The sequence below is a fragment of the Thalassophryne amazonica genome, chromosome 12, assembly GCF_902500255.1.
Source record: "Thalassophryne amazonica chromosome 12, fThaAma1.1, whole genome shotgun sequence".
Classification (NCBI taxonomy): Eukaryota; Metazoa; Chordata; class Actinopteri; order Batrachoidiformes; family Batrachoididae; genus Thalassophryne; species Thalassophryne amazonica.
Genome location: NC_047114.1, coordinates 59967004 through 59989810, shown reverse-complemented (window position 1 = coordinate 59989810; position 22807 = coordinate 59967004). Strand labels below are relative to the sequence as shown.

General features: G+C 45.4%; 1 protein-coding gene across 1 annotated transcript in view; it reads right to left on the bottom strand.

Annotated features, from left to right (window-relative positions):
- Window positions 1-22807, bottom strand: part of LOC117521592 (integrin alpha-6-like) — a 120617-nt gene that overhangs the window by 16742 nt on the left and 81068 nt on the right. The window contains exons 7-16 of the mRNA XM_034182921.1: window positions 21226-21419; window positions 21010-21104; window positions 11086-11210; window positions 10930-11019; window positions 10498-10559; window positions 9685-9845; window positions 9465-9605; window positions 9257-9372; window positions 8950-9181; window positions 3351-3430 (exon numbers count right to left, since the gene is read on the bottom strand). Of these exons, the coding sequence (XP_034038812.1) occupies window positions 3351-3430; window positions 8950-9181; window positions 9257-9372; window positions 9465-9605; window positions 9685-9845; window positions 10498-10559; window positions 10930-11019; window positions 11086-11210; window positions 21010-21104; window positions 21226-21419 (1296 nt within the window). The remainder of the gene's footprint in view (window positions 1-3350; window positions 3431-8949; window positions 9182-9256; window positions 9373-9464; window positions 9606-9684; window positions 9846-10497; window positions 10560-10929; window positions 11020-11085; window positions 11211-21009; window positions 21105-21225; window positions 21420-22807) is intronic.

Here is a 22807-nt window from a genome sequence, read left to right as displayed (position 1 = left end):
AAGCTGTACAACCTCTCACGTCCGGAACGCGAATCAATGGAGACCTACATCCGGGACTCGCTAGCTGCCGGGTTGATCCGGAACTCCACCTCCCCGATGGGTGCTGGTTTCTTTTTTGTGGGCAAGAAGGACGGCGGACTCTGTCCATGCATTGATTACAGAGGGCTGAACGAGATCACGGTTCGCAACCGATACCCGTTACCTCTGTTGGATTCAGTGTTTACGCCCTTGCATGGAGCCCAAATTTTTACAAAATTGGACCTTAGGAATGCTTATCACCTGGTTCGGATCCGGGAGGGAGACGAGTGGAAGACGGCATTTAACACCCCGTTAGGTCACTTTGAGTACCTGGTCATGCCGTTCGGCCTCACCAATGCGCCTGCGACGTTCCAAGCGTTGGTTAATGACGTCTTGCGGGACTTCCTGCATCGGTTTGTCTTCGTATATCTAGACGATATACTCATCTTTTCTCCGGATCCGGAGACGTCAGGTCCTACAGCGGTTGTTGGAGAACCGGCTGTTTGTGAAGGGCGAGAAGTGCGAGTTTCACTGCTCTTCTTTGTCCTTCCTCGGGTTCATAATCTCCTCCAACTCTGTCGCCCCTGATCCGGCCAAGGTTGCGGCGGTGAGAGATTGGCCCCAACCAACAAACCGTAGGAAACTGCAACAGTTCCTAGGCTTTGCGAATTTCTACAGGAGGTTCATTAAGGGCTACAGTCAGGTAGTTAGCCCCCTGACAGCCCTGACCTCCACTAAGGTCCCCTTCACCTGGTCGGATCGGTGCGAAGCCGCGTTTAGGGAGTTGAAGCGCCGGTTTTCGTCTGCACCAGTTCTGGTGCAGCCTGATCCTACTCGCCAGTTCACAGTGGAGGTGGATGCCTCTGACTCAGGGATAGGAGCCGTGCTGTCCCAGAGCGGGGAGTCCGATAAGGTCCTCCACCCTTGTGCCTATTTTTCCCACAGGCTGACCCCGGCTGAGAGGAATTATGACGTCGGCAAACGGGAACTCCTGGCGGTGAAGGAGGCTCTTGAAGAGTGGAGACACCTGTTGGAGGGAGCAACAGTGCCCTTCACGGTTTTCACGGACCACCCAATGGCCTGGAGCACCCATCTGGCCTGGATCGAGTACGCCCACAACAGCCAAGTGTCGTCTGCCACCGGCCTCTCCCCGTTTGAGGTGTGTTTGGTGTACCAGCCCCATTGTTTCCACTTGTGGAGGAAGAGGTCGGTGTGCCCTCGGTCCAGGCCCACCTCAGGAGGTGCCGCCGGGTGTGGCAGACCGCTCGTTGTGCCCTGTTGAAGGCCCAGACGAGGGCCAAGGCCCATGCAGACCGCCGGCGTTCCCCGGCCCCTGCATACCAGCCTGGGCAGCAGGTGTGGTTGTCAACAAAGGACATCCCACTTCAAGTTGACTCCCAGAAACTCAAGGACAGGTATATCGGACCGTTTCCCATCACCAAGGTCCTCAGCCCGGCCGCAGTGAAGCTACGGCTACCAGCTTCACTGCGGATCCATCCTGTGTTTCACGTGTCTCGGATCAAGCCTTACCACACCTCACCACTCTGCACTCCTGGACCTGCACCGCCTCCTGCCCGGATCATCGACGGGGAGCCGGCATGGACCGTGCGTCGGCTCCTGGACGTCCGTCGCAAGGGTCGGGGGTTCCAGTATCTGGTGGACTGGGAGGGGTATGGCCCAGAGGAACGCTCCTGGGTGAAAAGGAGCTTCATCCTGGACCCGGCCCTCCTGGCCGACTTCTACGCCCGGCACCCGGACAAACCTGGTCGTGCGCCAGGAGGCGCCCGTTGAGGGGGGGGTCCTGTTGTGTGGGCCGCTGAAGAGGAGGTACTGCTGGCCCACCAATATTGTTATTGTTGCATTTGTTGTTATGCTTTATCTTTTATTCTTGAGTCGGGTTTTGTTTCTGTCCCTTTACGTTCTGTTAGATCTTGTGTGCATTCACGCTTTCTCTATTTTCTTTGTGTTCGCACCTGTCAATGATCAGTTCGTTTGTTATTTAAACCCTCACCATTTCTTTTTTCTTTGTTGATTGAGTCTCTTTGTCTCTCTGATCCTTGTGACTTCTCCGGTAACTTCCTAGGGAGTATTTCATGGTCTTATTCCCATGTGATTTCTTGTCTGTGATATCATTTCGTACAATTCTATTTTTGGACTCTGTTCCCTCTCCCTGAGCACATTTTTCACTGGATTTTGTCACCTTATTAAGCAAGGGATGTTAATAAATCACCTTGGTTTTGGAAACGGTGTTCTGCTGCCTGCATTTTGGAGTTCTGACTATTAGTGATCCAAACATAACAGAATTAATCGGCTCAATTATCATGAATCCCGCAGGCAGCCCCCCCCCCCCCCCCCCCCCCCCCCCGACGTAGTGGCTTTTAAAGCCTTCTGTGAAGGATTTAGACTGCTCTTTAATTGCTATCATTGCTGATATACTCCGGGGAAGAAGAATGATTTTTTTGGGTCAGGCTTGGATTCTCCTGGATACCAACGTGTGGTCGTTTGAGCGTTTTCCGGAGTTATATGCCTTAGATAGGCTTTTTGACCAGGACATGCTCCCCAACTCAGCACGGGACCCAGAGAAGTACTGAAGGTCACAGGGACTTGACTTTCCAAAGCCAGACACTAGGGAAGACCCCCCCAAGGACAGTCAGTTTGTCTCTGACTTTGTCACACCCACAAAGCCAGACCTGGCGGCGCTTATAACATTTTTTTCTAAATTGACCTCTCTGTTTAACTGCTTCCACAGCTGCTTCATGCCTAAGAAAAGGTACAACCCGACTGAATTGAGCCAGGCATCCTGAGAAGTATCTGCCGAATGAACTCTCACGACCGAGCATCGACTACAACTGTCCAGATTCAGAAAAGAGTTTTCTGTCCAGTGCAGAGGGGACTGTATGCTGGATCCCATGGGGGACTCCAAGGCCCTGGACCTCCAAAACACAGCTTTATACCAAAGTCCTTGCACAGTCATCTATTTTTGAGGATGGCTTCAAAGATCAATTCATCACAGTGTCAGTGATGTTTAATTTTAACTTTAAAATCTTAGTACCCATGCTGCCTTCACAATTAGAGGAGACTGAATCTGAGAAAGCAAGTTGAGGTAACATTAACAACTTTTTGTGTCATTACAAAATCTATGGCTACATGCTGAGAAACTTGACATTGGAATGACTGGCACAAATGTAACCACAAACTTCCAACAGATTTCAATTATCATCCATTTCATCCCACCAAATCACTTAAAATCATTCACCAAAGAATGCAAAAGGCATAGTGAAATTTAAAAATGGCAGTTTGTGCTGCAGGATTTCATGTTTAGCTGTACTTACGTAGTTAACTGTAGATCAATCTCTACTTGCGTAGTATTGAGAGAAATTCCTGCTGTACTCAAAATAACGTAGAAGGTCGTCTGTAAGCAAACATTAACACAATTAGTCACATCTACAAACCAAACAGCATTCTCAAGGACAAAAAGTAATTGGAGTTGGATGTTCCTTGCACCACCTGCACCACAGTGGATTCATCAAACTGCAAACTGAAATATCCCTGATATATACGCATGGAGCCACTTTAAGGGCCCCTTCACACATAACATGAATGAGGCCGAATGGTGACCCCAACACATTCATCGTGCGCCACAGGTGTCGAAAATATCGTACGGCGATCTAACTGCAGTCCCACTGCAAAGTGACTGCAGTCGCAATATTCCTATGCCATGAAAACGGCGTTCGGTGAGGCCTGATAGCAATCGAGGTGCGGGCCGACACATTCAGCCACGTCAAATCTGGGCCATGTGCCTGCATGCACCTCCACTTCACACTAGAGGGTGACTGAGGGTGAATGCCACACAAGTGGCTATTCGACCTTCAGATATCTAAGGTCAAGGCGCACTCGAATTCCCTCTCACAGCAGTCGTACTGCAAAACCACACTGGCGCACCCAGCACGACAGTGGTGCGCATGGCATCACTGTTGAGCTGTGGTCGTCCTGGTGATGACAGCTGTCAGTTGATTGCAGCTCACATGTGCACAGCTGAATTTGATGAGACTGCTTTGTGATACACCTATCGTGACATCCACAACATGTACCTCCAAATAAGTCAGCACACACACACACACACACACATACATATGAAGCACAGACAAAAGCTCCTTATAACAGCAAAAGATGTCAGGAACACATTAAAAATAAGAAAGGGAATCAGGAACACATATTTAACACACATGATGAGTTTCCAGTAAAACTGTTTGATGTAATTGTTGTATCAGTTGTCTGGAGGTCTTGTGAAAAAAGCGGATCCTGACGTGGAAATAAGTAAAAAAGTCCCATCCCCACATCGCAGCTGACTGCCACAATGGCGTTGCACAAATCTGGGGGGCACATGTCGTAATATGTGCGTCATCTCGCCCTGTCCAAGGCATGAGGGTGTGAACGTGTTGCTAAGCAACAGCGACATGGGTCAAAATAAAAACATACGAGGTCTGTCAATAAAGTAACGGTCTTTTTTATTTTTTTCAAAAACTATATGGATTTGAATCACGTGCGATTACATCAGCCAACCTTGAACCCTCGTGCGCATGCGTGAGTTTTTCCACACCTGTCGGTTGCGTCATTCGCCTGTGGGCAGGCTTTGAGTGAGCACTAGTCCACCCCTCTCGTCTTTTTTTTCATTGTTCAGGAATGGCTCAGAGACTGGCGCTTTGCTTTATCAAAATTTTTTCAGAAACTGTGAGGCACATCGAAGTGGACACCATTCGAGAAATTCAAACGGTTTTCGGTGAAAATTTTAACGGTTGATGAGAGATTATGGAGTGTTACTGTCGCTTTAAGGACTGCCCACGGAGCCGGACGGCGCACCGCGCCCCGGGCCGCTGTCGTCAGCCTGTTTCGAGCTGAAAACTTCCAAATTTAAGCCTCTGTTGACCCAGGACATCGTGAGAGAACAGAGAAGTTTCAGAAGAGCTCAGGATCAGCACTTTATCCGGACATTCCACTGTTAAAGGAGATTTTGTAATGAAAGACGCGCGGACGGATTCGCGCGTCGGCACCCAGCCGCTCATGGCGCGGCGCCACAGCAAAACACCTCCGTGTTGATAACCATTCGTAAGATTCAGGCGGTTTTCGATGGCTTTCAGTCGAGTGAGTATCCGAGAAATTGTTTAACAGCTGGGCATGTTCAAACTTGTCCTGTAATGTTTTCATTTGTGAAATTTCAGACTGTCTTCTTAAGTTAACTATTTCAACAGTTCTTTTAGTCAGACAGGAAAGATTGTTTTACCTGCTTTACATGTTTCGGCTACTTCCTGTAGCCTTCCTCAGAAGCGTCACAAGATGGAGAAGTGACGTGTCTTATAGGCTGCTACTTCTTGATTTGTCCAGCCAGCAGGGGGAACTTACGCCCCCTACTGTCTGACGGTCGATAGCATAGGATCCGTCACTTATAACCTTAAATCTAGAAATCATAAAACCCCTCCTCGGACTCACTGAACAGCACTGCAGGAACTCACAACAATTGGCAAAGGACTTACAACAAATCACCATAGGACAGGATGAAATATTCATATCACACGATGTCATATCACTTTTCACAAAAACCCCAGTAGAAGCCACACTCAACATCGTACACAGTAGACTCAGTAAGGACAAATCGCTCTGGAAATGAACCAAACTCACAGTTGAAGACATCATGTCATTACTCAGTTGCGTTGCCACATCCACTTACTTTCAATACAACAACACTATATACAAACAGACTGAAGGCTTCGCCATGGGAGACCCGTTATCAGCCATTATGAGTGGGTTTTTCATGGAGCATCTGGAACAACAAGCTATATCCACAGCACCAGCAGATTGTAGCATATTGTTTTGGAAAAGGTACGTCGATGACATTTTAGAAAAAATAAAAACCGGACACACACAACAGCTCACAGATCACCTCAACACCACAGACCATACAGGCAGCATCAAATTCACGTACGAAGAGGAAACAAACAATGAAATAGCTTTTTTGGATTTAAAAATACACCACAAAACAGACGGCAGTATCAAACTTAAAATACACAGGAAACCCACACACACAGACCAATATTTGCTCTGGACATCAGAACACCCCACAGAACATAAGCTGTCAGTAGTCAGAACACTGTACAACCGGGCCACTATAGTCACAGATACACAGGACAGGGAAGAGGAGGAGACACACATACACAATGCACTCACAAACTGCCAGTATCCACAATGGGCAATAGAAAAAGGTAAAAAAACAGGTACAAAACACAGAAAAACACGTACAAAAGAAGAAAAAGAACACTCTCAATAAAAACAAACCGGCCATAGTCACACTGCCATATATCAGGCGGGTCACTGAACGCATCCAAAGAGTCATGAAAAAATACAATATCAATACACCGGTCAAACCACACACCAAACTCAGACAGCTTTTAGTTAGGCCCAAGGACAAAATAAAACCAAAACACAAATGCGATGTAATATATGAAATACCATGCTTATCATGCAACAACACATACATTGGGGATACAGGGAGACAATTTGGAACAAGGAAAAATGAACATCAAAAAGAATGTGAAAAAGAGACAGCCAATAGACTAACAAGAGCAATAAAAGAACAAGCCGAGCAGGAAAATCTCAAATCAGCCATATCCGACCATTGCAAGAGGAAAAATCACATCATGGACTGGACCAATGCCAGGGTCATACGTGCTGAAAGCAACAAATACCACCACTGGATCAGACAGGCCATCGAGATCTGCAAGCGAGGTCCAAGAAGCATGAATCAGGATGAGGGGGCCTACACCCTATCACATACATGGGATGCCGTCCTGGAGAAGACGTCAGACAGTAGGGGGCGTAAGTTTCCCCTGCTGTCTGGCCAAATCAAGAAGTAGCAGCCTATAAGACACGTCACTTCTCCATCTTGTGACGCTTCTGAGGAAGGCTACAAGAAGTAGCCGAAACATGTAAAGCAGGTAAAACAATCTTTCCTGTCTGACTAAAAGAACTGTTGAAATAATTGTCCTGTAATGCTTCCAACGGAGGTGTTTCTCTGTGGCACCGCGCGATGAGCGGCTGGGTGCCGACGCGCAAATCCGTCCACATGTCTTTCATTACAAAATCTCCTTTAACAGTGGAATGTCCGGATAAACTGCTGATCCCGAGCTCTTCTGAGACTTCTCTGTTCTCTCACGACATCTTGGGTCAACAGAGGCTTAAATTTGGAAGTTTTCAGCTCGAAACAGGCAGAAGACGGCGGCTCGGGGCGCGGCGCGCTGTCCGGCTCCGTGGGGAGTCCTTAAAGCGACAGCAACACTCCATAATCTCTCATCAGCCATTAAAATTTTCACCGAAAACCAGCTGAATTTCTCGAATGGTGTCCACTCGGATGTGCCTCACAGTTTTTGAAAAAATTTTGATCAAGCAAAGCGGCAGTCTCTGAGCCATTCCTGAACAATGAAAAAAAAGACGAGAGGGGTGGACCAGTGCTCACTCAAAGCCTGCCCACAGGCGAATGACGCAACCGACAGGCGTGGAAACGCTCACGCATGCGCACGAGGGTTCAAGGTTGGCTGATGTAATCGCACGTGATTCAAATCCATACAGTTTTTGACAAAAATAAAAAAGACCGTTACTTTATTGACAGACCTCGTATATATATTCACATAATGCCATGTCATTCAGTGCCAGAGACAGGGTCAGCTCGATGCACGGACCCACCGTGTGGCCAGCCGCTTTCACCTCAGTGTGACTGGCTGATGTGATCATGATGTGAGCGCATTGGACACTTGCACTTGCACTTACAGACGGATGATACTTCCTGTATTCTCTGCTCTGTTTATATCAGGAATTAATATTCCATGCATCCTCGCTAACGTGACAGCTCCCCACTGCTGTGTGACGTGCGGTCTTACATTTGTCTCCGTGTGTTCATGTGCGTGCGTGCACATGAATGCGCACGATTTCATCAGCACGGGCTCCGCCCATATTCTTGGTGGTCGCACGGCATCCGTACACACCTGTCTGACCGGGTGGTCCTCCCGAGTGCATCACAACGTCTGGCATTTTACCCCATTCGGCATGAATCGGCCTCATTCATGCTCTTTAGTGCTAAGTGTGAAGGGGCCTTTAACTTTGGTCTATGACCTTGACTTTTAAATAATTTATCCCAAAATCAAACCACTTTTTCATTGCCTTTCATTGCATTTCATTTCACTGATCTTCAAATATTCTGACACGTTTGGTACAAATCGGAACAAAACTGTTACTTTGTTTGCACACAGACAGACAGGACTGAAAAAAATACCCTCATACTGCTGTCTGAGGGTGTAAATCTCCCCTCAGTGTGGAATATTCTGCAAAATTGCAATCCCTGCTCTCCCTGGGTTATTTAAAGTATTGCTACAAGAAATCTGTGCAGCTTTGTCTAAATAGCAGTGTCAGGCTATACGCTGGGACTTTAAATAATTGTGGGAGAGGTGATGGCCTAGTGGTTAAGCTTTGGGCTTGAAACCAGAGGATCCTTGGTTCAAATCCCAGCCTGACCAGAAAATCACAAAGGGCCTTTGCGCAAGGTCCTTAATCCCTTAGTTGCTCCCGGTGTGTAGTGCGCTCCCTGCGTGGCAGCATCCGGACATCATGTGTGAGTGTGTTTGTGTGATATTATATGTTGTCTTGAAGACAATATTAATACCTCACTTTTTAAACTACAAATGTTGTTGCTTATCTTGTCCAGAACACGTGAAAAAAGTGTATTGTGTTACTTTTTTTACATCAAGGTTTTTCATGGTCAAATAAAGGTTGACTTTAAAAATAACACTACATATTCAAGCGTTTTTAGATGCTGATCAGACAAATGCTAAATATAAACAATGTCACTGTTGTACAGAGGACATCAAATATTTCATTAGCTCTCACCTGTGTGTTGCGTTTGAATGGGTTTCCCATGTCACACACTACTCCAGAACCATCTGTTTCGGGTATGCAGCTTACATCAGATGGACTCTTAACATCAGAGTAGGTGAGGGAGCGTGGAAAGGAAGCGTTTACTCTGGCTTCATATGCATCATCTCCATTCTGATTGGTCACTGTGATCTCCAAAACGATGTGCTTTGGATCAGTGAGTGAGACTACTGGCACACCGTTGACCCTTTAGACACATTGAAATTGTGAGCATTACTGACCCATGTGTTTGAATACATCAAACATATCCACTGTGTCTTACAAATTTAATGGAGTGAATTTATTTTCGCCAGTCACTGTGTAACCATAGCGATACTTCAGCTGCAAGTTGCTCTGGCACGTGTTGTCAGTGCCACAACCCTGCTTCAGGAAATTCACCTACAAACACATTTATCGGAGAAAAAAAAGATGACATAATGGCAACAAGCTCACTAATAATCCACTTCCATGTTAATGTCGTACGTCCACACCTCTGAACGAGTCTTCACCGGCTCGTTCGCATCCAGGACAGGTGACAGTTGAGATGAACTCTCCCTCCGTTTACGGCTGCCATCCTCAATCTCCACAGACAAATCGATAGGGATTCCTTTCAGCTTCTCTCGAATACCTTCCTGCAGGATGATATCAGCACACAAGGTCAGCGGTATATTAGTATTAACCTTCTCAGAGGCCAAACAAGAGCGACACTACCTTTATGTAAAGTTTATGTGTCCGGCAGTCTGGTACTCCTTGGCTGCTGAGGACGATGTCTCCTTTGGTTTCGGCGTTAGCACGATCCGGGGAGAATGAGGCCCTGGAACTGAAGCCAGTCTTCCTGTAATCAGCGTCAGCCTCAAGGGAATATTTCAGAGCTACCCGAAATAAGGGGCAGGAAATAAGAAAGAGGTGGATTAGCAACTTGAAAGAGAACAGATGTTAGGGGGTCTTTGGTGAAGATGGGTTGATTGTATATATTGTTCATAACTTTAAAAAATAAGACCTGGATGCATAAATTTGAATTTATTTTGGATCTTCTCTAATCCACACAGGGTAAAAATTATACACATAGGCTCAAATATATACATACACCCCCACTAATATTTTGGTAAATTTATACATTTTATGATTAAAAATGTATATGTGATACATACAGCTATGGATGTAAGCAGGTGTGCACATAACTGGTGCTCACGGTTCTCGTGACTAGTAAAAACAATTGCCTTACAGCAGATAACATGGAGGGAAGCACTACTTCTACTACTAGAAGGAAAGTGAAAAAAAAAATGCATTTCCCGCTTTTTTTTTCTGCTGCGCATCATTCATTTGAAGCACGCAAGAGCAGCAGTTATGTGCATGTCTGGACATTGGTTTACATACACCGTGGCTAAATCTTTCAAATTCAGCTTTTTTTTTTCAGAATATGCGCTAATGACTGCTGCTCTACTTGTAGTTTTGTCTACTTGCTGGCAATGAGATAAGACCCAGAAGAAAAAGTTTTTATTAGAAAACATCTGCTGAACTCACTTAGTCTTGGAGTGTAGCTCTCGGGCTTGGCAGTGTAGGTGAGACATGCTTGAACTTCCAAGCTGGAGACAAAATTCACAATCACTCATAGCCCTGCAACAATGGCTTAAATGTTGCAAAAACAAAGCAGAGGCAAAACTGTCCAAGAGCTACAATGAGATTTAGGAATTATCATTCTCACTCAACTGAGATGCAGTGACAAACATGACTCACAAGGTAACAAGAGAACTCGGAACCAGGGAGACCTCAGCCTCAGTTGGGGTTAGGGTCAGGTTAGGGGTAGGTTTAGGGTAGGAGTAGAGTCTGGATTAAGGGGTTTGGGTTAAGTGTTAGGTGTAAGAATAGTTAGTGTTAGGGTTAAGGTTAGCCCTGAGCCCAGTTCACACCTGGGGCTGAGGTTGCACCGGGCAGAGTTCTCTTGTATCTACTCACCAGACCTCGTTCCCACAGTTCTTCTTGGAGAAATCTATTTCAGTCGGGCTGAACGTGATTTCCCTCTTCATGTTAATGACTGGACGAGCTCTGAAATAACAGCAGTCAGTAAGCGTCCGTAAAACATGAGTTAGAATAATGCTCCAGCTGTCTCACTTGTAGACAAAGACGGAGTCTGAGAGGGAGCCAACAGCCAGGTCAGGGTAGGAGTTCTTATCGAGGTCCATGTTACCTGCCAAAGAGTAGCCAAATTGCTGCACTCCTTTTGGACCGGTGAGAATCTGAAGCAAAAGAGGGAGCCACACTTTGATCATGACCACAAACTGCAGAAATTGTTTCAGCAATATAACAATCATCCAAAAACTAAGCAGATTGGATCTGAGAATTCACATTTTGATACTATGACTCACTCATGTTAGATTTATAAACTAAGCATTCTCATACCATGCCATTCTTCCACAATACTAGCTGGCAACAAAAACTTTGTAAATCATTTCTCTTGACAGCATTTATAAGTGTGAAAGTCATTCTGTGACATGCAGTTTTCACTCAGTTATGTCTTCCTTTTGATATCACAGTCACTTATCTACATAACTTCAACAAGCTCACCATTAAATGCTTAGATTATAACAATCTCACAGCAAGAGCCAGCATAACAAAATCCCAAAGTACAGAATAAATATACAATTGTTTGTCATTACAGTTCTCCTTAAATACTTTGCACTGCTGGCAAGTCCACTTCTGCACACTTACAGACTTGCAATTTTGTTTTTAAAATGGGCTTTGGTCTACAGAATGTATTTCGGGGCCATCTTATATTCTATACAATACTGAGACTATGTGCCATCATGTCAACAAGACCAAAGCGCTCTGCCACACAGGGCTGAAAACAAAGGCAAAAAAATGGCAAAAACAGAGGTAAAGATACAATGACTGACGATAAAAGATAATGACACAAACTGTATCAACATAGGAACTAAGGTCTCTGGCACAAAAAACACATTTGATTTTCAAGCTTAATCTTTAAAAACTGAAAAATTTAAGTTTAAATATGTCACAAATGTCATAATACAAATTAGCAATACAATAATTTTATTGCTAATTTGCATTATGTCACATTTTATGTTTTTGTTATGTGCTTGTTTGTTTGTTTGTTTGGAAAACAAAGAAAATACATGTCATTTCGGTGTGAGTGTATAAGCATACGAACTGATGGTTACTTACTTAGATGTGATGCAGGGGTGCCAGATAAAAATCTTGCCTAGAGCACCAATTTGGTCAGAGTAATCTTGGACTGCATTTAGACAGCTGTTTTTACATCTGAACCAGATCCTCATAGCATGTTACAATAATGATGCTTCACAATCACAAACATGCACCAGTGTCAGTGTGCTACCAGGCAAAGTGCGCATCTACAGTTGTGGTCAAACATTTACATACACTCATCATGGGGATGAATGTGATGCAGCTGTGTGTGTTTCTCCAGGTAAAACTGGAGTTGCATCAGGAAGGGCATCCGGTGTAAAACTTGTGCCAAATACCAATGCCAATCTGGCTGTATCTGCTGTGGTGACCCCAAACAAAAAAACGGGAGCAGCCAAAAGGACAACAACAACAACATTCATTATTCAACATCATTCATGACTTTAAAAAACAAGATTTGAGTGCACAAATATGAATTCCACACAAGGTCATACAGGCTCAAATATGTACATACACCCACGTATGTGCGTGTGCGTGCATAGAACTGGTGATCAAATTAGAGTGCGATTGTGTGGCCGAAATGTTTGCTCAGCTGCGTATGTGTGTTCATAATGGCTGAATGAGCCCCTACGCGTGCACACCTGGGAAGAGTCCATCCAGAGTTGTCCATCCAGACTGTGCACACTAAACGGCTGACAACTGTCAGTGATCGCCTGCTGTTGTACAGTCCAGCGAAAAAAATCCCTTCAGGCATTTGATCAGTATATACCTGCATTGCTAGATTTTATTCATCTGGCTGGACTCTAAAACTGCTGCTAAACTGAGATGGCAGTGCGCCAACTTTCCACATGCGCGCAACATTCTTCAGATGCAGCCAGAAAACTTTTTTCTCTTTTTTTGGGGTAACTATTTGGCCAATTAACCATTTTCTTTTTTCTTTACTTGTGGCCATTTCAGCATACTTGATATGCTGTTGTGTGGGCCGCTGAAGAGGAGGTACTGCTGGCCCACAACCACCAGAGGGCACCCTGCCTGGAGTGCGGGCTCCAGGCACAAGAGGGCGCCGCCGCCTCACAGGAGCAGCCGGGGTGACAGCTGTCACTTATTACCTGTGATAAGGGCATGACGCTGTATCTGTTTTCTGAAGGTTTATTATGGGTATAACACCCAGCTGAGATGTATGCCTTGTGTTCTGCAGCAGGGACACACCGTGCCTTTTCGGTTTGACTGCCCAATGTCCATGTGTACTTCATAGGATGTCTATGTGCCACAGACATTGCACATAAAAATATCTCCTTTGCGAACCCCAAACAGCATCCAGTGGGGGTGCATGTACAGCACAAGCTGGACATGGCACAATATGTGTTCTCCAGCTTTGAGTTGCAATGACACAGTGATCAGGTGTGTCATGATCTGATCGCCTCGGTACGCACTCGTTAGCCGTGATCATCTGACAGCTTCGTAGCTCCTGCGTGCGATGACATGATCTGATTGCCTCGGTGCGCGCGCGCGTGAGCTGTGATCGTGTGATGGCTTTGGTTCACATAAATGGAAAGATTAATCCACTTGATGGACCACATGATGAATGTGTGCCACAGATATTTTACATGACATGTGCGCTTCCTGAATGGGATCCAGTGGGGATTCACGTATGGCACAAGCTGTACGTGCGAGCAGGATTTGATGTGCCTGACCATGGCAAATATCCCTTGAACACAGTCTGGCCAGCCATCACACTGCACCTCGACCGCCCTGCGAGCTTTCACCACCTCTATCACACCTTGATTGTGGTGTTATGTGCACTACACAGTGGTGGGCACAGCTAACCAAAAGTTAGCTTTGATAACAGATAACCAGCTAACTGAAAAGTTATATTTTATAAAGCTAAACCGATAAACCACCCACAAATTTATCGGAAGCTACAGCTAACCGATAACTTTCAGTATTGTCTCCAGTATACTTCCAACTACCAACAAGCTGATTTTGATTTTTAACACCATGGTCGCTTCTGTTAGTATCAAAGGCAACCACAGACTCAAACAATGAGTCAGCACTTCTGTCTTTGTGTACCCTGCCCACTGCTGGAAGCTCCTGTTTATTAGATAGCTTCCAGCAGGGAAGCAGTTAAGAGGAGCAGCAAAGCTCAACTCTCTACTCAATAAGAGCGTCGCCGTGAGGCTGAGTTCTTGGAAAATAAAGCAGTGCTGACTTATGGTTTGGTTTATAAATCAAATTAATACCAATAGAAAATGAGCCTCCACTAACACTGATTGGTTGACTCATTCATTCTATGTAAAAACCAACACGTTAATGTGACGTGACGTGTGTGTTGGTATTTAAATGTGCTTTTGTAAAATATACCATTTAAATTATATGTTAAAAAAAAAAAATTGTTAAAGCCATAACAAAGTCAAGTTGTGATTTGACAACCGTCTGATGTAACTGGGGTCAAAATGCATAGAACACTGCCATCTACTGGCGCCCAGATGCTCAGACCCTTACCCATAATCCTTTGCGTACAGGTTTTTCTTTTTTGTGCCAGAGAATTCGGCAGTTTAAACAACAGAATCCATGACAACAATTGTAAATGAACATTATACAACCAAAATGTATATTTTTTCTTTAGCTGCAGCAAGAGGCTGCATCAACTATCAGGCGTGCAAAGAATTATAATTTATGGGATATCTCAATACTTAGTGCGAATACTGCCATGAACACTACTGGTCAGTAGATGGCAGTAGAGACCGTAGCGCAAACAGGAAAATATTGGATAAGCAACCTGAGCTTCTTCTGACATTTAATACAAACACAATAGCAAGTAACAACATCTATAAACCCAGAGAATATATGCATGAGAGTTTTAGGCACAATATACAGAGTTTAATGCTGCTGTCCGTGTGGAGCCTGATCAGAGCATCTCAAATGCATTTCTCCTGTCGTGACTACCGGGATTACCCATAATGCACCACCTGCACACAGCATGTCCACACTAAAACCTTCAAAATTAGTGCAGTACTTTAAAACTAAAACATATAGCTGATATTTTCACTTTATAAAACTTCAGAAGTGACGTTAATTTAAATAACATGTCCAAAATTAGTTTTGTTAAAATTTTAACCATAGGTTAAAACTGTATGCCTCTGGATGACTTGGGTGATATTGCCAGTGAGTTGGTATGGTGTCAAGAGGAATTATCTTGTGACCAGCTCTTTTCTAACTGCAGATGATAGAGCGGTTTCTCCTGAAACCACCTCTCCTCTGTTTACAGAGAATATAGTGTTTTTTTGGCTACAAAACCTTTAACAGGTAAGTGCTGAAATCTTTGATATCAGACTTAACAAAGGTTTTAGCTGTTAATGCTTGATTCACTTCGCCTGCAAAAACATATTAGCAATCTAAAAATTATTGGACCAAAATTTATCGGAAGATAATTCGTATGATGATGCTTTTCAAAGTTATCTGAAAAGCTAATCCGATAATGAAAATATTAGCTTCAATAATTTGCGGGTTAGCGGAACTTTGCCCACCACTGGCACTACATTCCAGCTGGCCGCGCCAATGGGCCTGGCTGTTGTAAGTGCACTGCAATTGCTATTGGAGGTCTTTGGATTGCACATCGACTTTGGCAGAGTGTGGGTCGAATGGGCATTCACCCACCGTTCGCCCTCATTCGTCCTGTAATGTGAAGGCTGGCTCAATCGGGATAATCGGCCAGGATTCGACGTGCCTGAACATTTCGTACGGCCCCTTGACCACAGTCTGTATGGTCCGACTTGGGTACAGACTTGCAGTATGAATGCTGCGGCTTCAGTGGAATGACAGTACGACTGCTTCTCGACCACCTTTCGATTGGGTGTCCTACGCAAGTGCAACGTGAATGTGGTGTGCATGTGCTGTGGTTGAATGGATGGGCCAACTGCTGTGAGACTGCTGTACGAAGCATTCGAGTGCAGTTCAAATTTGCATGACTGTCGTCCAAATCCTCCTCCATGCGCCATTCTGCCTCATTCATGATATGTGTGAAGGGACCTTAAAATTTTCAACGTATGCCAGCGTATGACTCATACATCCCATGCATGCGGGAACATACGTTGTAGGTAAGTTATGCAATTGTTGCCACACATTTATTGTAATTCACTCATAAGTCGAAATAAGTCCATTGATGCTGTCCATTGATTGGCTGAAAGCTGCAGTCCTCATGCAAACAGAGTGTTCCAAATATTAAAACCATTCACACACTGAGTAAATATAAAGTCTTAATCTTACCTGTTCATTTCAATCAAATTCATCATCACAGCCTGACGAAAACGTATCCACATCAAGTGTCCTGATTTTGGAAAATGAGATCTGAAAATACTTTTACTCTTTGTCTTAGCTGAAAAGTAGGGTTTTAAAACAAGTCTTTCAGTGGGTTTTCTGCTCCAGCTGCAACCTGAGAACGTGGCTCTTTCACCACAAAGTTAAAAGAGTCACAGCGCCTCATTCACGTCAGCGTTTAACACAGCCATCATCAGTCTGCATGCGATGAAAATAATGCCATGATCCACCAACAAAAAATCAAACAAGACAAAAATAAAATAATGTTAAATGACTCTGTTTTGCCTTTGTGTGGAGAAGAGATGCCACACAACAGCGTACGTGTACCTGATGATGTGTTCGTCAATATTTAAGTGTTCCACCTGCCAAACAAAAGGGTTCTGCCATCGGTAGAAATGTAAACCAAGCCAGACTTTACCATTCCAAGCCAGACTGTGTAGTACTGACCCGAATCACTTGATGGAAACGGGGCTGTCTGTTGTGGGCTGGGGTGTTTGGCTGGCTTGGTTTTTGTTTTCTGTTTCTCCCACCAGGTGGTATGCATTCAGGACTGAGTGGCTGAGCATTAGGACCTCACCCTGAACACCTGAGGCTTGTTTTCACGTGCAGGTCATCAGGACTCACAGCTGTGGTGTATTCTGTCTTGATCAGAGATTGCTGCATTTAAACCTTGAATGCACAGTGTGTGATTGCCAGAGACTCGACCTTGTGAGCAGACGTGTGAGATCGACGTCAGGAGAACAATCTCACCATCACGGACGCAGAGACCACTCCAGGTTTGACACCACAGTCTGTGAAGGAGGATTGGGTGAGGTCTCACGCTCTTCAGCACACTTCCTGAGGTAATTTGGTTTTGGTGACTTTTATGAAGTAATGACAGTGGATTTGGTGTCCCTCACACCTTGTTGTATCGAGCTGTCACGTTATGCTAATTGTCTAATCAGCTTCTGCTGCAGTGAAGATTTGAACTGAGTTGTTCCGTGCCTGCAGGGTGAGAAGCTGATGTATAGATTTAAGCCAGGAAGTGTTTGCTGATTGCGTGCACCTTTGAGTTGTGTCTCTCTGTGTGGAGTTGGACTCACCTCCATGTTTTCTTTCTTCACAGACTTGGTTTGTCGCGGCCACCTGGGGGGTGTCGGCGGGGTCCCTGGGTCCGAACTGCTTTGGCTCCGGACCGTTTGCGCTGTTGAGAGCGCGCCGTGTTTCCACCTCACCAGACCGCGGACTTTTTAGTTGTTTAGCACTTCACTCACTGTTATGTTTATTAAATTCTGTTACCTTTTGAACCGTGCTCTGCTTATTTTATGCTGGGTCCTTTCAAACGCTGGGTCGGTGCTCTGACCACGTCCGAAACATAACAGTAGTCTCTGGCCATTTAACAATGGACCAGCGGAAGCAGAGACGGTATTTTTGCCGGGAAGGCTGCAGCAGATGTTGGAGTTGATCCGGGATCAGTTGTGGGTGCTCTCCGCCCGGGTTGTGCACATTGGTGCGCGCATGGCGGAGTTCACAGCTTGGGTCGCGTCGCACCCCGCTGTTACGGCTGTAGCCCCGTCTCCTCCCGTGCAGCTGGCTCCGACGCCTGTTGTAGCAGCCCCGGTGGTATTTAGTTTGTACTTTAAGCTGTTTGTTATAACCTGCTGTCATTTACAGCAGTGTGAATTGGTTTTTACTCTGTTACCACAGGGATTTTCTTATTTGGCACTTTGGCTCCCTCTGTTGGTGACAGAGTCACATTACCGTCTAGGTTCAAAGGATGGAAAATACGTTTTTCCATTCTTTGCACTTGACGATGTAGGCCAATGTTAGTTTTTTATTGGTCTATTATCTGTTTCTTGTTTTAGTGTGAGGTGTTTTTATCAGGGGTTAATTTGTTGTTTTTGTGGATTATAGCACTGTCAGTGGGCTGGTGGAGTTGAAATACAGGCTGTCTGGAGCATGGCATGGACCCAGGTGACTTTATGTTTGTCTGTTGGTCTTTCTTTTTTATTTCTTTTGGTTTCACCTCCCAGGGTTTGATGGGACGGTCCTCTGGGGGGTGATGGGGGGGGGGGGGGGGGGGTAATTGGGTTGTTTTTTCTTTTTTCTTTTTTTTTTTTGTTTTTGTTGTTCCCTCTCTTCTCCTCTGGCTCCAGCCGTGTGAGCCGTACATTGTCGGCGTTGCTGGAGTGGTGCAGTTTGGTTATGCTGGGCGTTTCCCAGGTAACCTCTGCACCCGGGAGGGGGGGGGGGGTTTGGGGTATTTATTTTTATTTTCTTTACTTCCCTGTCTTCTCCTCTGGCCCCAGCCGTGTGAGCCGTATGTTGTCGGCGTTGCTGGAGTGGTGCAGTTTGGTTGTGCTGGGCGTTTCCCAGATAACCTCTGCATCCGGGGGGGGGTTCGGGGTGTTGTTTTTTTGTTGATTCCCTGTTCAACCTCCGGCTTCAGCGCACCTTTGAGTCGTATGCCATCGGCGTAGCTGAGATTTGGGGCAGTGGAATGTACCCGCAGCTGGTGGCTGGTTTTAAAGTCGGAGGGGTGGCGCCGTCTTGTGCCGTACACCATTACCGCTGTTCCACTCCTCCCGGTTGACTTTTGGGGTATAGTCGTGGTTGGTGACACTGGACGTACTTCCAGTTTCCACTGCGCTGAGGGGGTGGGGTTGGGGTTGTTGTTTTGTTTGTATGTTTTTTTTTCCCCCAGTTTCCACCCTCAGGGTGTGACTGTGGTGTCCTCTGGGGGGGAAAGGACTGTGGGTCCATCTAGCCGTAGACGGCCGGGGCTGGGTCTGTTAGTCATTGGGGGGGGGGGCGTCTCCTGGGGTTTGATGGAACGGTCCTCTGGGAGGCGCTGGGAGCCCCCGTGGGTGACTTTGGATCCCAGAGGGACCTCAGCTGTGGTTATTACTCCTGGAGCTGGTGGGATGTCCTCTGGGGGGTGTTCGTCCCTACATTTGGGTTGTGTTTTTTCTTTTCTCCTCTTCCTGGGGTTTGATGGGATGGTCCTCTGGGGAGGGGGGTTGGTATGGTTGTTTGTGTTTGTCTTTTTTTTTTTTTTTTTTTGTCTTATGACTAAGCAGACTTTAACACACAGTCGGAAGAAGGCTGAGTGCACAGGTTCAAGAACTCCTGGCCAAAATTATGCAAAGTGAACAACTAAAGTAAGAGTCGACAGGAATGAACGCAAAGATGCAGTCAGAGGTGGAGACTCTATCAGGTTTGCTAAATGAAACAGAGGGCAAGACCATTAAAGTCAACAAAGGATATCTCTGCACTGGAGTGTCAGCTGCGGAGCAGTCTACTGCAGACAGGCTCAGGGTGAGAAAGGATGAGCTCCAGGATGAGAGTGATAGTCTCGGCACAGTAACGCACAGCTCCTGGAGACGGGCCTTTCCCAGCTGGATCGTCAGCACAAGGAGCTGAAGCTGCAGGAGGTGTTTTTTGTTCCCAGCCAACATTCCAGCCATGGTCCCTGGAGGGGGGCTTTGTTTTTTCTGGCCCAGGTCCGTGTGGTTGCCGGGAGGCTTCCCGTGAGGGTGGGGTACTGTTGTGGGCTAGGGTGTTTGGCTGACTTGGTTTTTGTTTTCTGTTTCTCCCACCAGGTGGTATGCATTCAGGACTGAGTGGCTGAGCATTAGGACCTCACCCTGAACACCTGAGGCTTGTTTTCACGTGCAGGTCATCAGGACTCACAGCTGTGGTGTATTTTGTCTTGATCAGAGATTGCTGCATTTAAACCTTGAATGCACAGTGTGTGATTGCCAGAGACTCGACCTTGTGAGCAGACGTGTGAGATCGACGTCAGGAGAACAATCTCACCATCATGGACGCAGAGACCGCTCCAGGTTTGACGCCACAGTCTGTGAAGGAGGATTGGGTGAGGTCTCATGCTCTTCAGCACACTTCCTGAGGTAATTTGGTTTTGGTGACTTTTATGAAGTAATGACAGTGGATTTGGTGTCCCTCACACCTTGTTGTATCGAGCTGTCACGTTATGCTAATTGTCTAATCAGCTTCTGCTGCAGTGGAGATTTGAACTGAGTTGTTCCGTGCCTGCAGGGTGAGAAGCTGATGTATAGATTTAAGCCAGGAAGTGTTTGCTGATTGCGTGCACCTTTGAGTTGTGTCTCTCTGTGTGGAGTTGGACTCACCTCCATGTTTTCTTTCTTCACAGACTTGGTTTGTCGCGGCCACCTGGGGGGTGTCGGCGGGGTCCCTGGGTCCGAACTGCTGTGGCTCCGGACCGTTTGCGCTGTTGAGAGCGCGCCGTGTTTCCACCTCACCAGACCGCGGACTTTTTAGTTGTTTAGCACTTCACTCACTGTTATGTTTATTAAATTCTGTTACCTTTTGAACCGTGCTCTGCTTATTTTATGCTGGGTCCTTTCAAACGCTGGGTCAGTGCTCCGACCGCATCCGAAACATAACACTGTCAGTATAATTTATTAGATGTACACCTACGTCTGTCCGCATTTTTAATATGGTTGGCATACGGTGGCTAAATTGTCAAGGTGTAGCAGAGCCGTAACAAACTGCACAAGAGTTACAGCATACAAAAGTTTAATCATTTAATTCGTTTACCTGTGCATGTTTTTTAGAGATGAGTCCATTAGCTGATCCATGGTATATGTAGACTGCCCCTTTATTATCTTCATAGGGAGCTCCCACTGCAAAATCTGACAGGTACAAGACTCATAAAAAGCAGATAGGTATGCAGTACACCATTCAGGTACTTATACAAGAGAAAGGTATTTTTCATTCAGGGAAGGTTCTAGTATTCATATATGCAAGCCTCACCATCATAAGTGTCTTGATTGATGTCTCCTAGGTTTGCCACAGCCAAGCCAAACATGGAGTCCTGAGCACCATCTATCCTGATTGGTATGACATCCTTCCAGTTTCCAGCTTTGTTGACGTAGATGTAGACAGCTCCACCAATGTCCTTGTCCTTCTCGAAATACTGAGGTGCTCCCACCACTATGTCCTCCCAGCTAGCAGACAACAGTGTTAAAACGTGTTCTTAACATGAACATAATGACTGCATTTCCCAGAACAACCCAAAACAATTTTTTTTGCAAATCTTATATATAAATTCAAAATATTAAACATATAAGCAATATACATTGTTGCTTATGGGTTTAGCAGATTTACGTAGTAACTACTGCAGGTAAAGTGGGCCATATAACAAATTACCAACTTAATTAGAGGAGTGTGTTTGCATGATTGTGTCCAAGAACTGACTCCAAATTGCATTGATCTGTTTGTACAAACGTTTATATTTCATTAGGGTAGAATATTTGCACTATAGATAGTTTACGTACTATAGATATAGCCATTACCATCAGCTAGGAAGGACAGCACTTTACTGAGTAAGCTAAAAAAAATAGAATTACATGAAAGAGGTATACAGTTGTGTTCAAAATAATGGCAGTGTATTTAAAAAAGTGAGTAAAGCTCATAATCCTTATAAAAGCTTTTATTTTATTTACATACAAGCAAATGCATTCTTCTGATCTACTTGCAATGGACTCAGATACCACTACGGTTCTGGTGCTGTTAGATCTTAGTGCTGCGTTTGATACCATGGATCATCATATTCTACTTGATAGGTTGGAGAATCATTTTGGGATTACTGGGAGTGCTCTTGCATGGTTGACGTCATACCTGACCAGTCGGTCTCACTGTGTTTTGTACAATATCACTACCTCTAACCTTTGTGACATGAAATTTGGGGTTCTACAGGGGTCCATATTAGGCCCCCTGCTTTTCTCCCTTTATAGAGCACCCCTAGGGCACATACATGCCAATAACCGCTGATAATCTCATCCACATAAAATCCTTAGAAGATTGCCTTGCATCAGTGGAAAGCTGGATGTCTAGCAATTTCCTACTTTTAAACTCTGATAAGACTGAAATGATGGTTCTTGGTCCAGTAAGACATCGGCATCAATTTGACCAGCTAACGCTTAGCCTAGGCTCGTGTGTCATACATCACACTGACAAAGTGAGGAACCTTGGGGTCATTTTTGATCCTACGCTGTCCTTTGACCTCCACATTAGAAATATTACGAGGACTGCTTTCTTCCACCTGCGAAATATAGCGAAGATTCGTCCCATCCTGTCTATGGCTGATGCTGAGACCCTGATTCATGCGTTTGTCTCTTCTAGATTCAACTACTGCAATGTTCTATTTTCTGGTTTACCGCAGTCCAGCATTAGGGCTCTCCAACTGGTTCAAAATGCTGCTGCCAGACTTTTGACAAGAAGCAGAAAGTTTGACCACATTACACTCATTTTGGCATCTCTTCATTGGCTTCCTGTCCCAGTAAGATCAGATTTTAAGGTTCTGATACTAACCTATAAAATTGTTCACACCTGG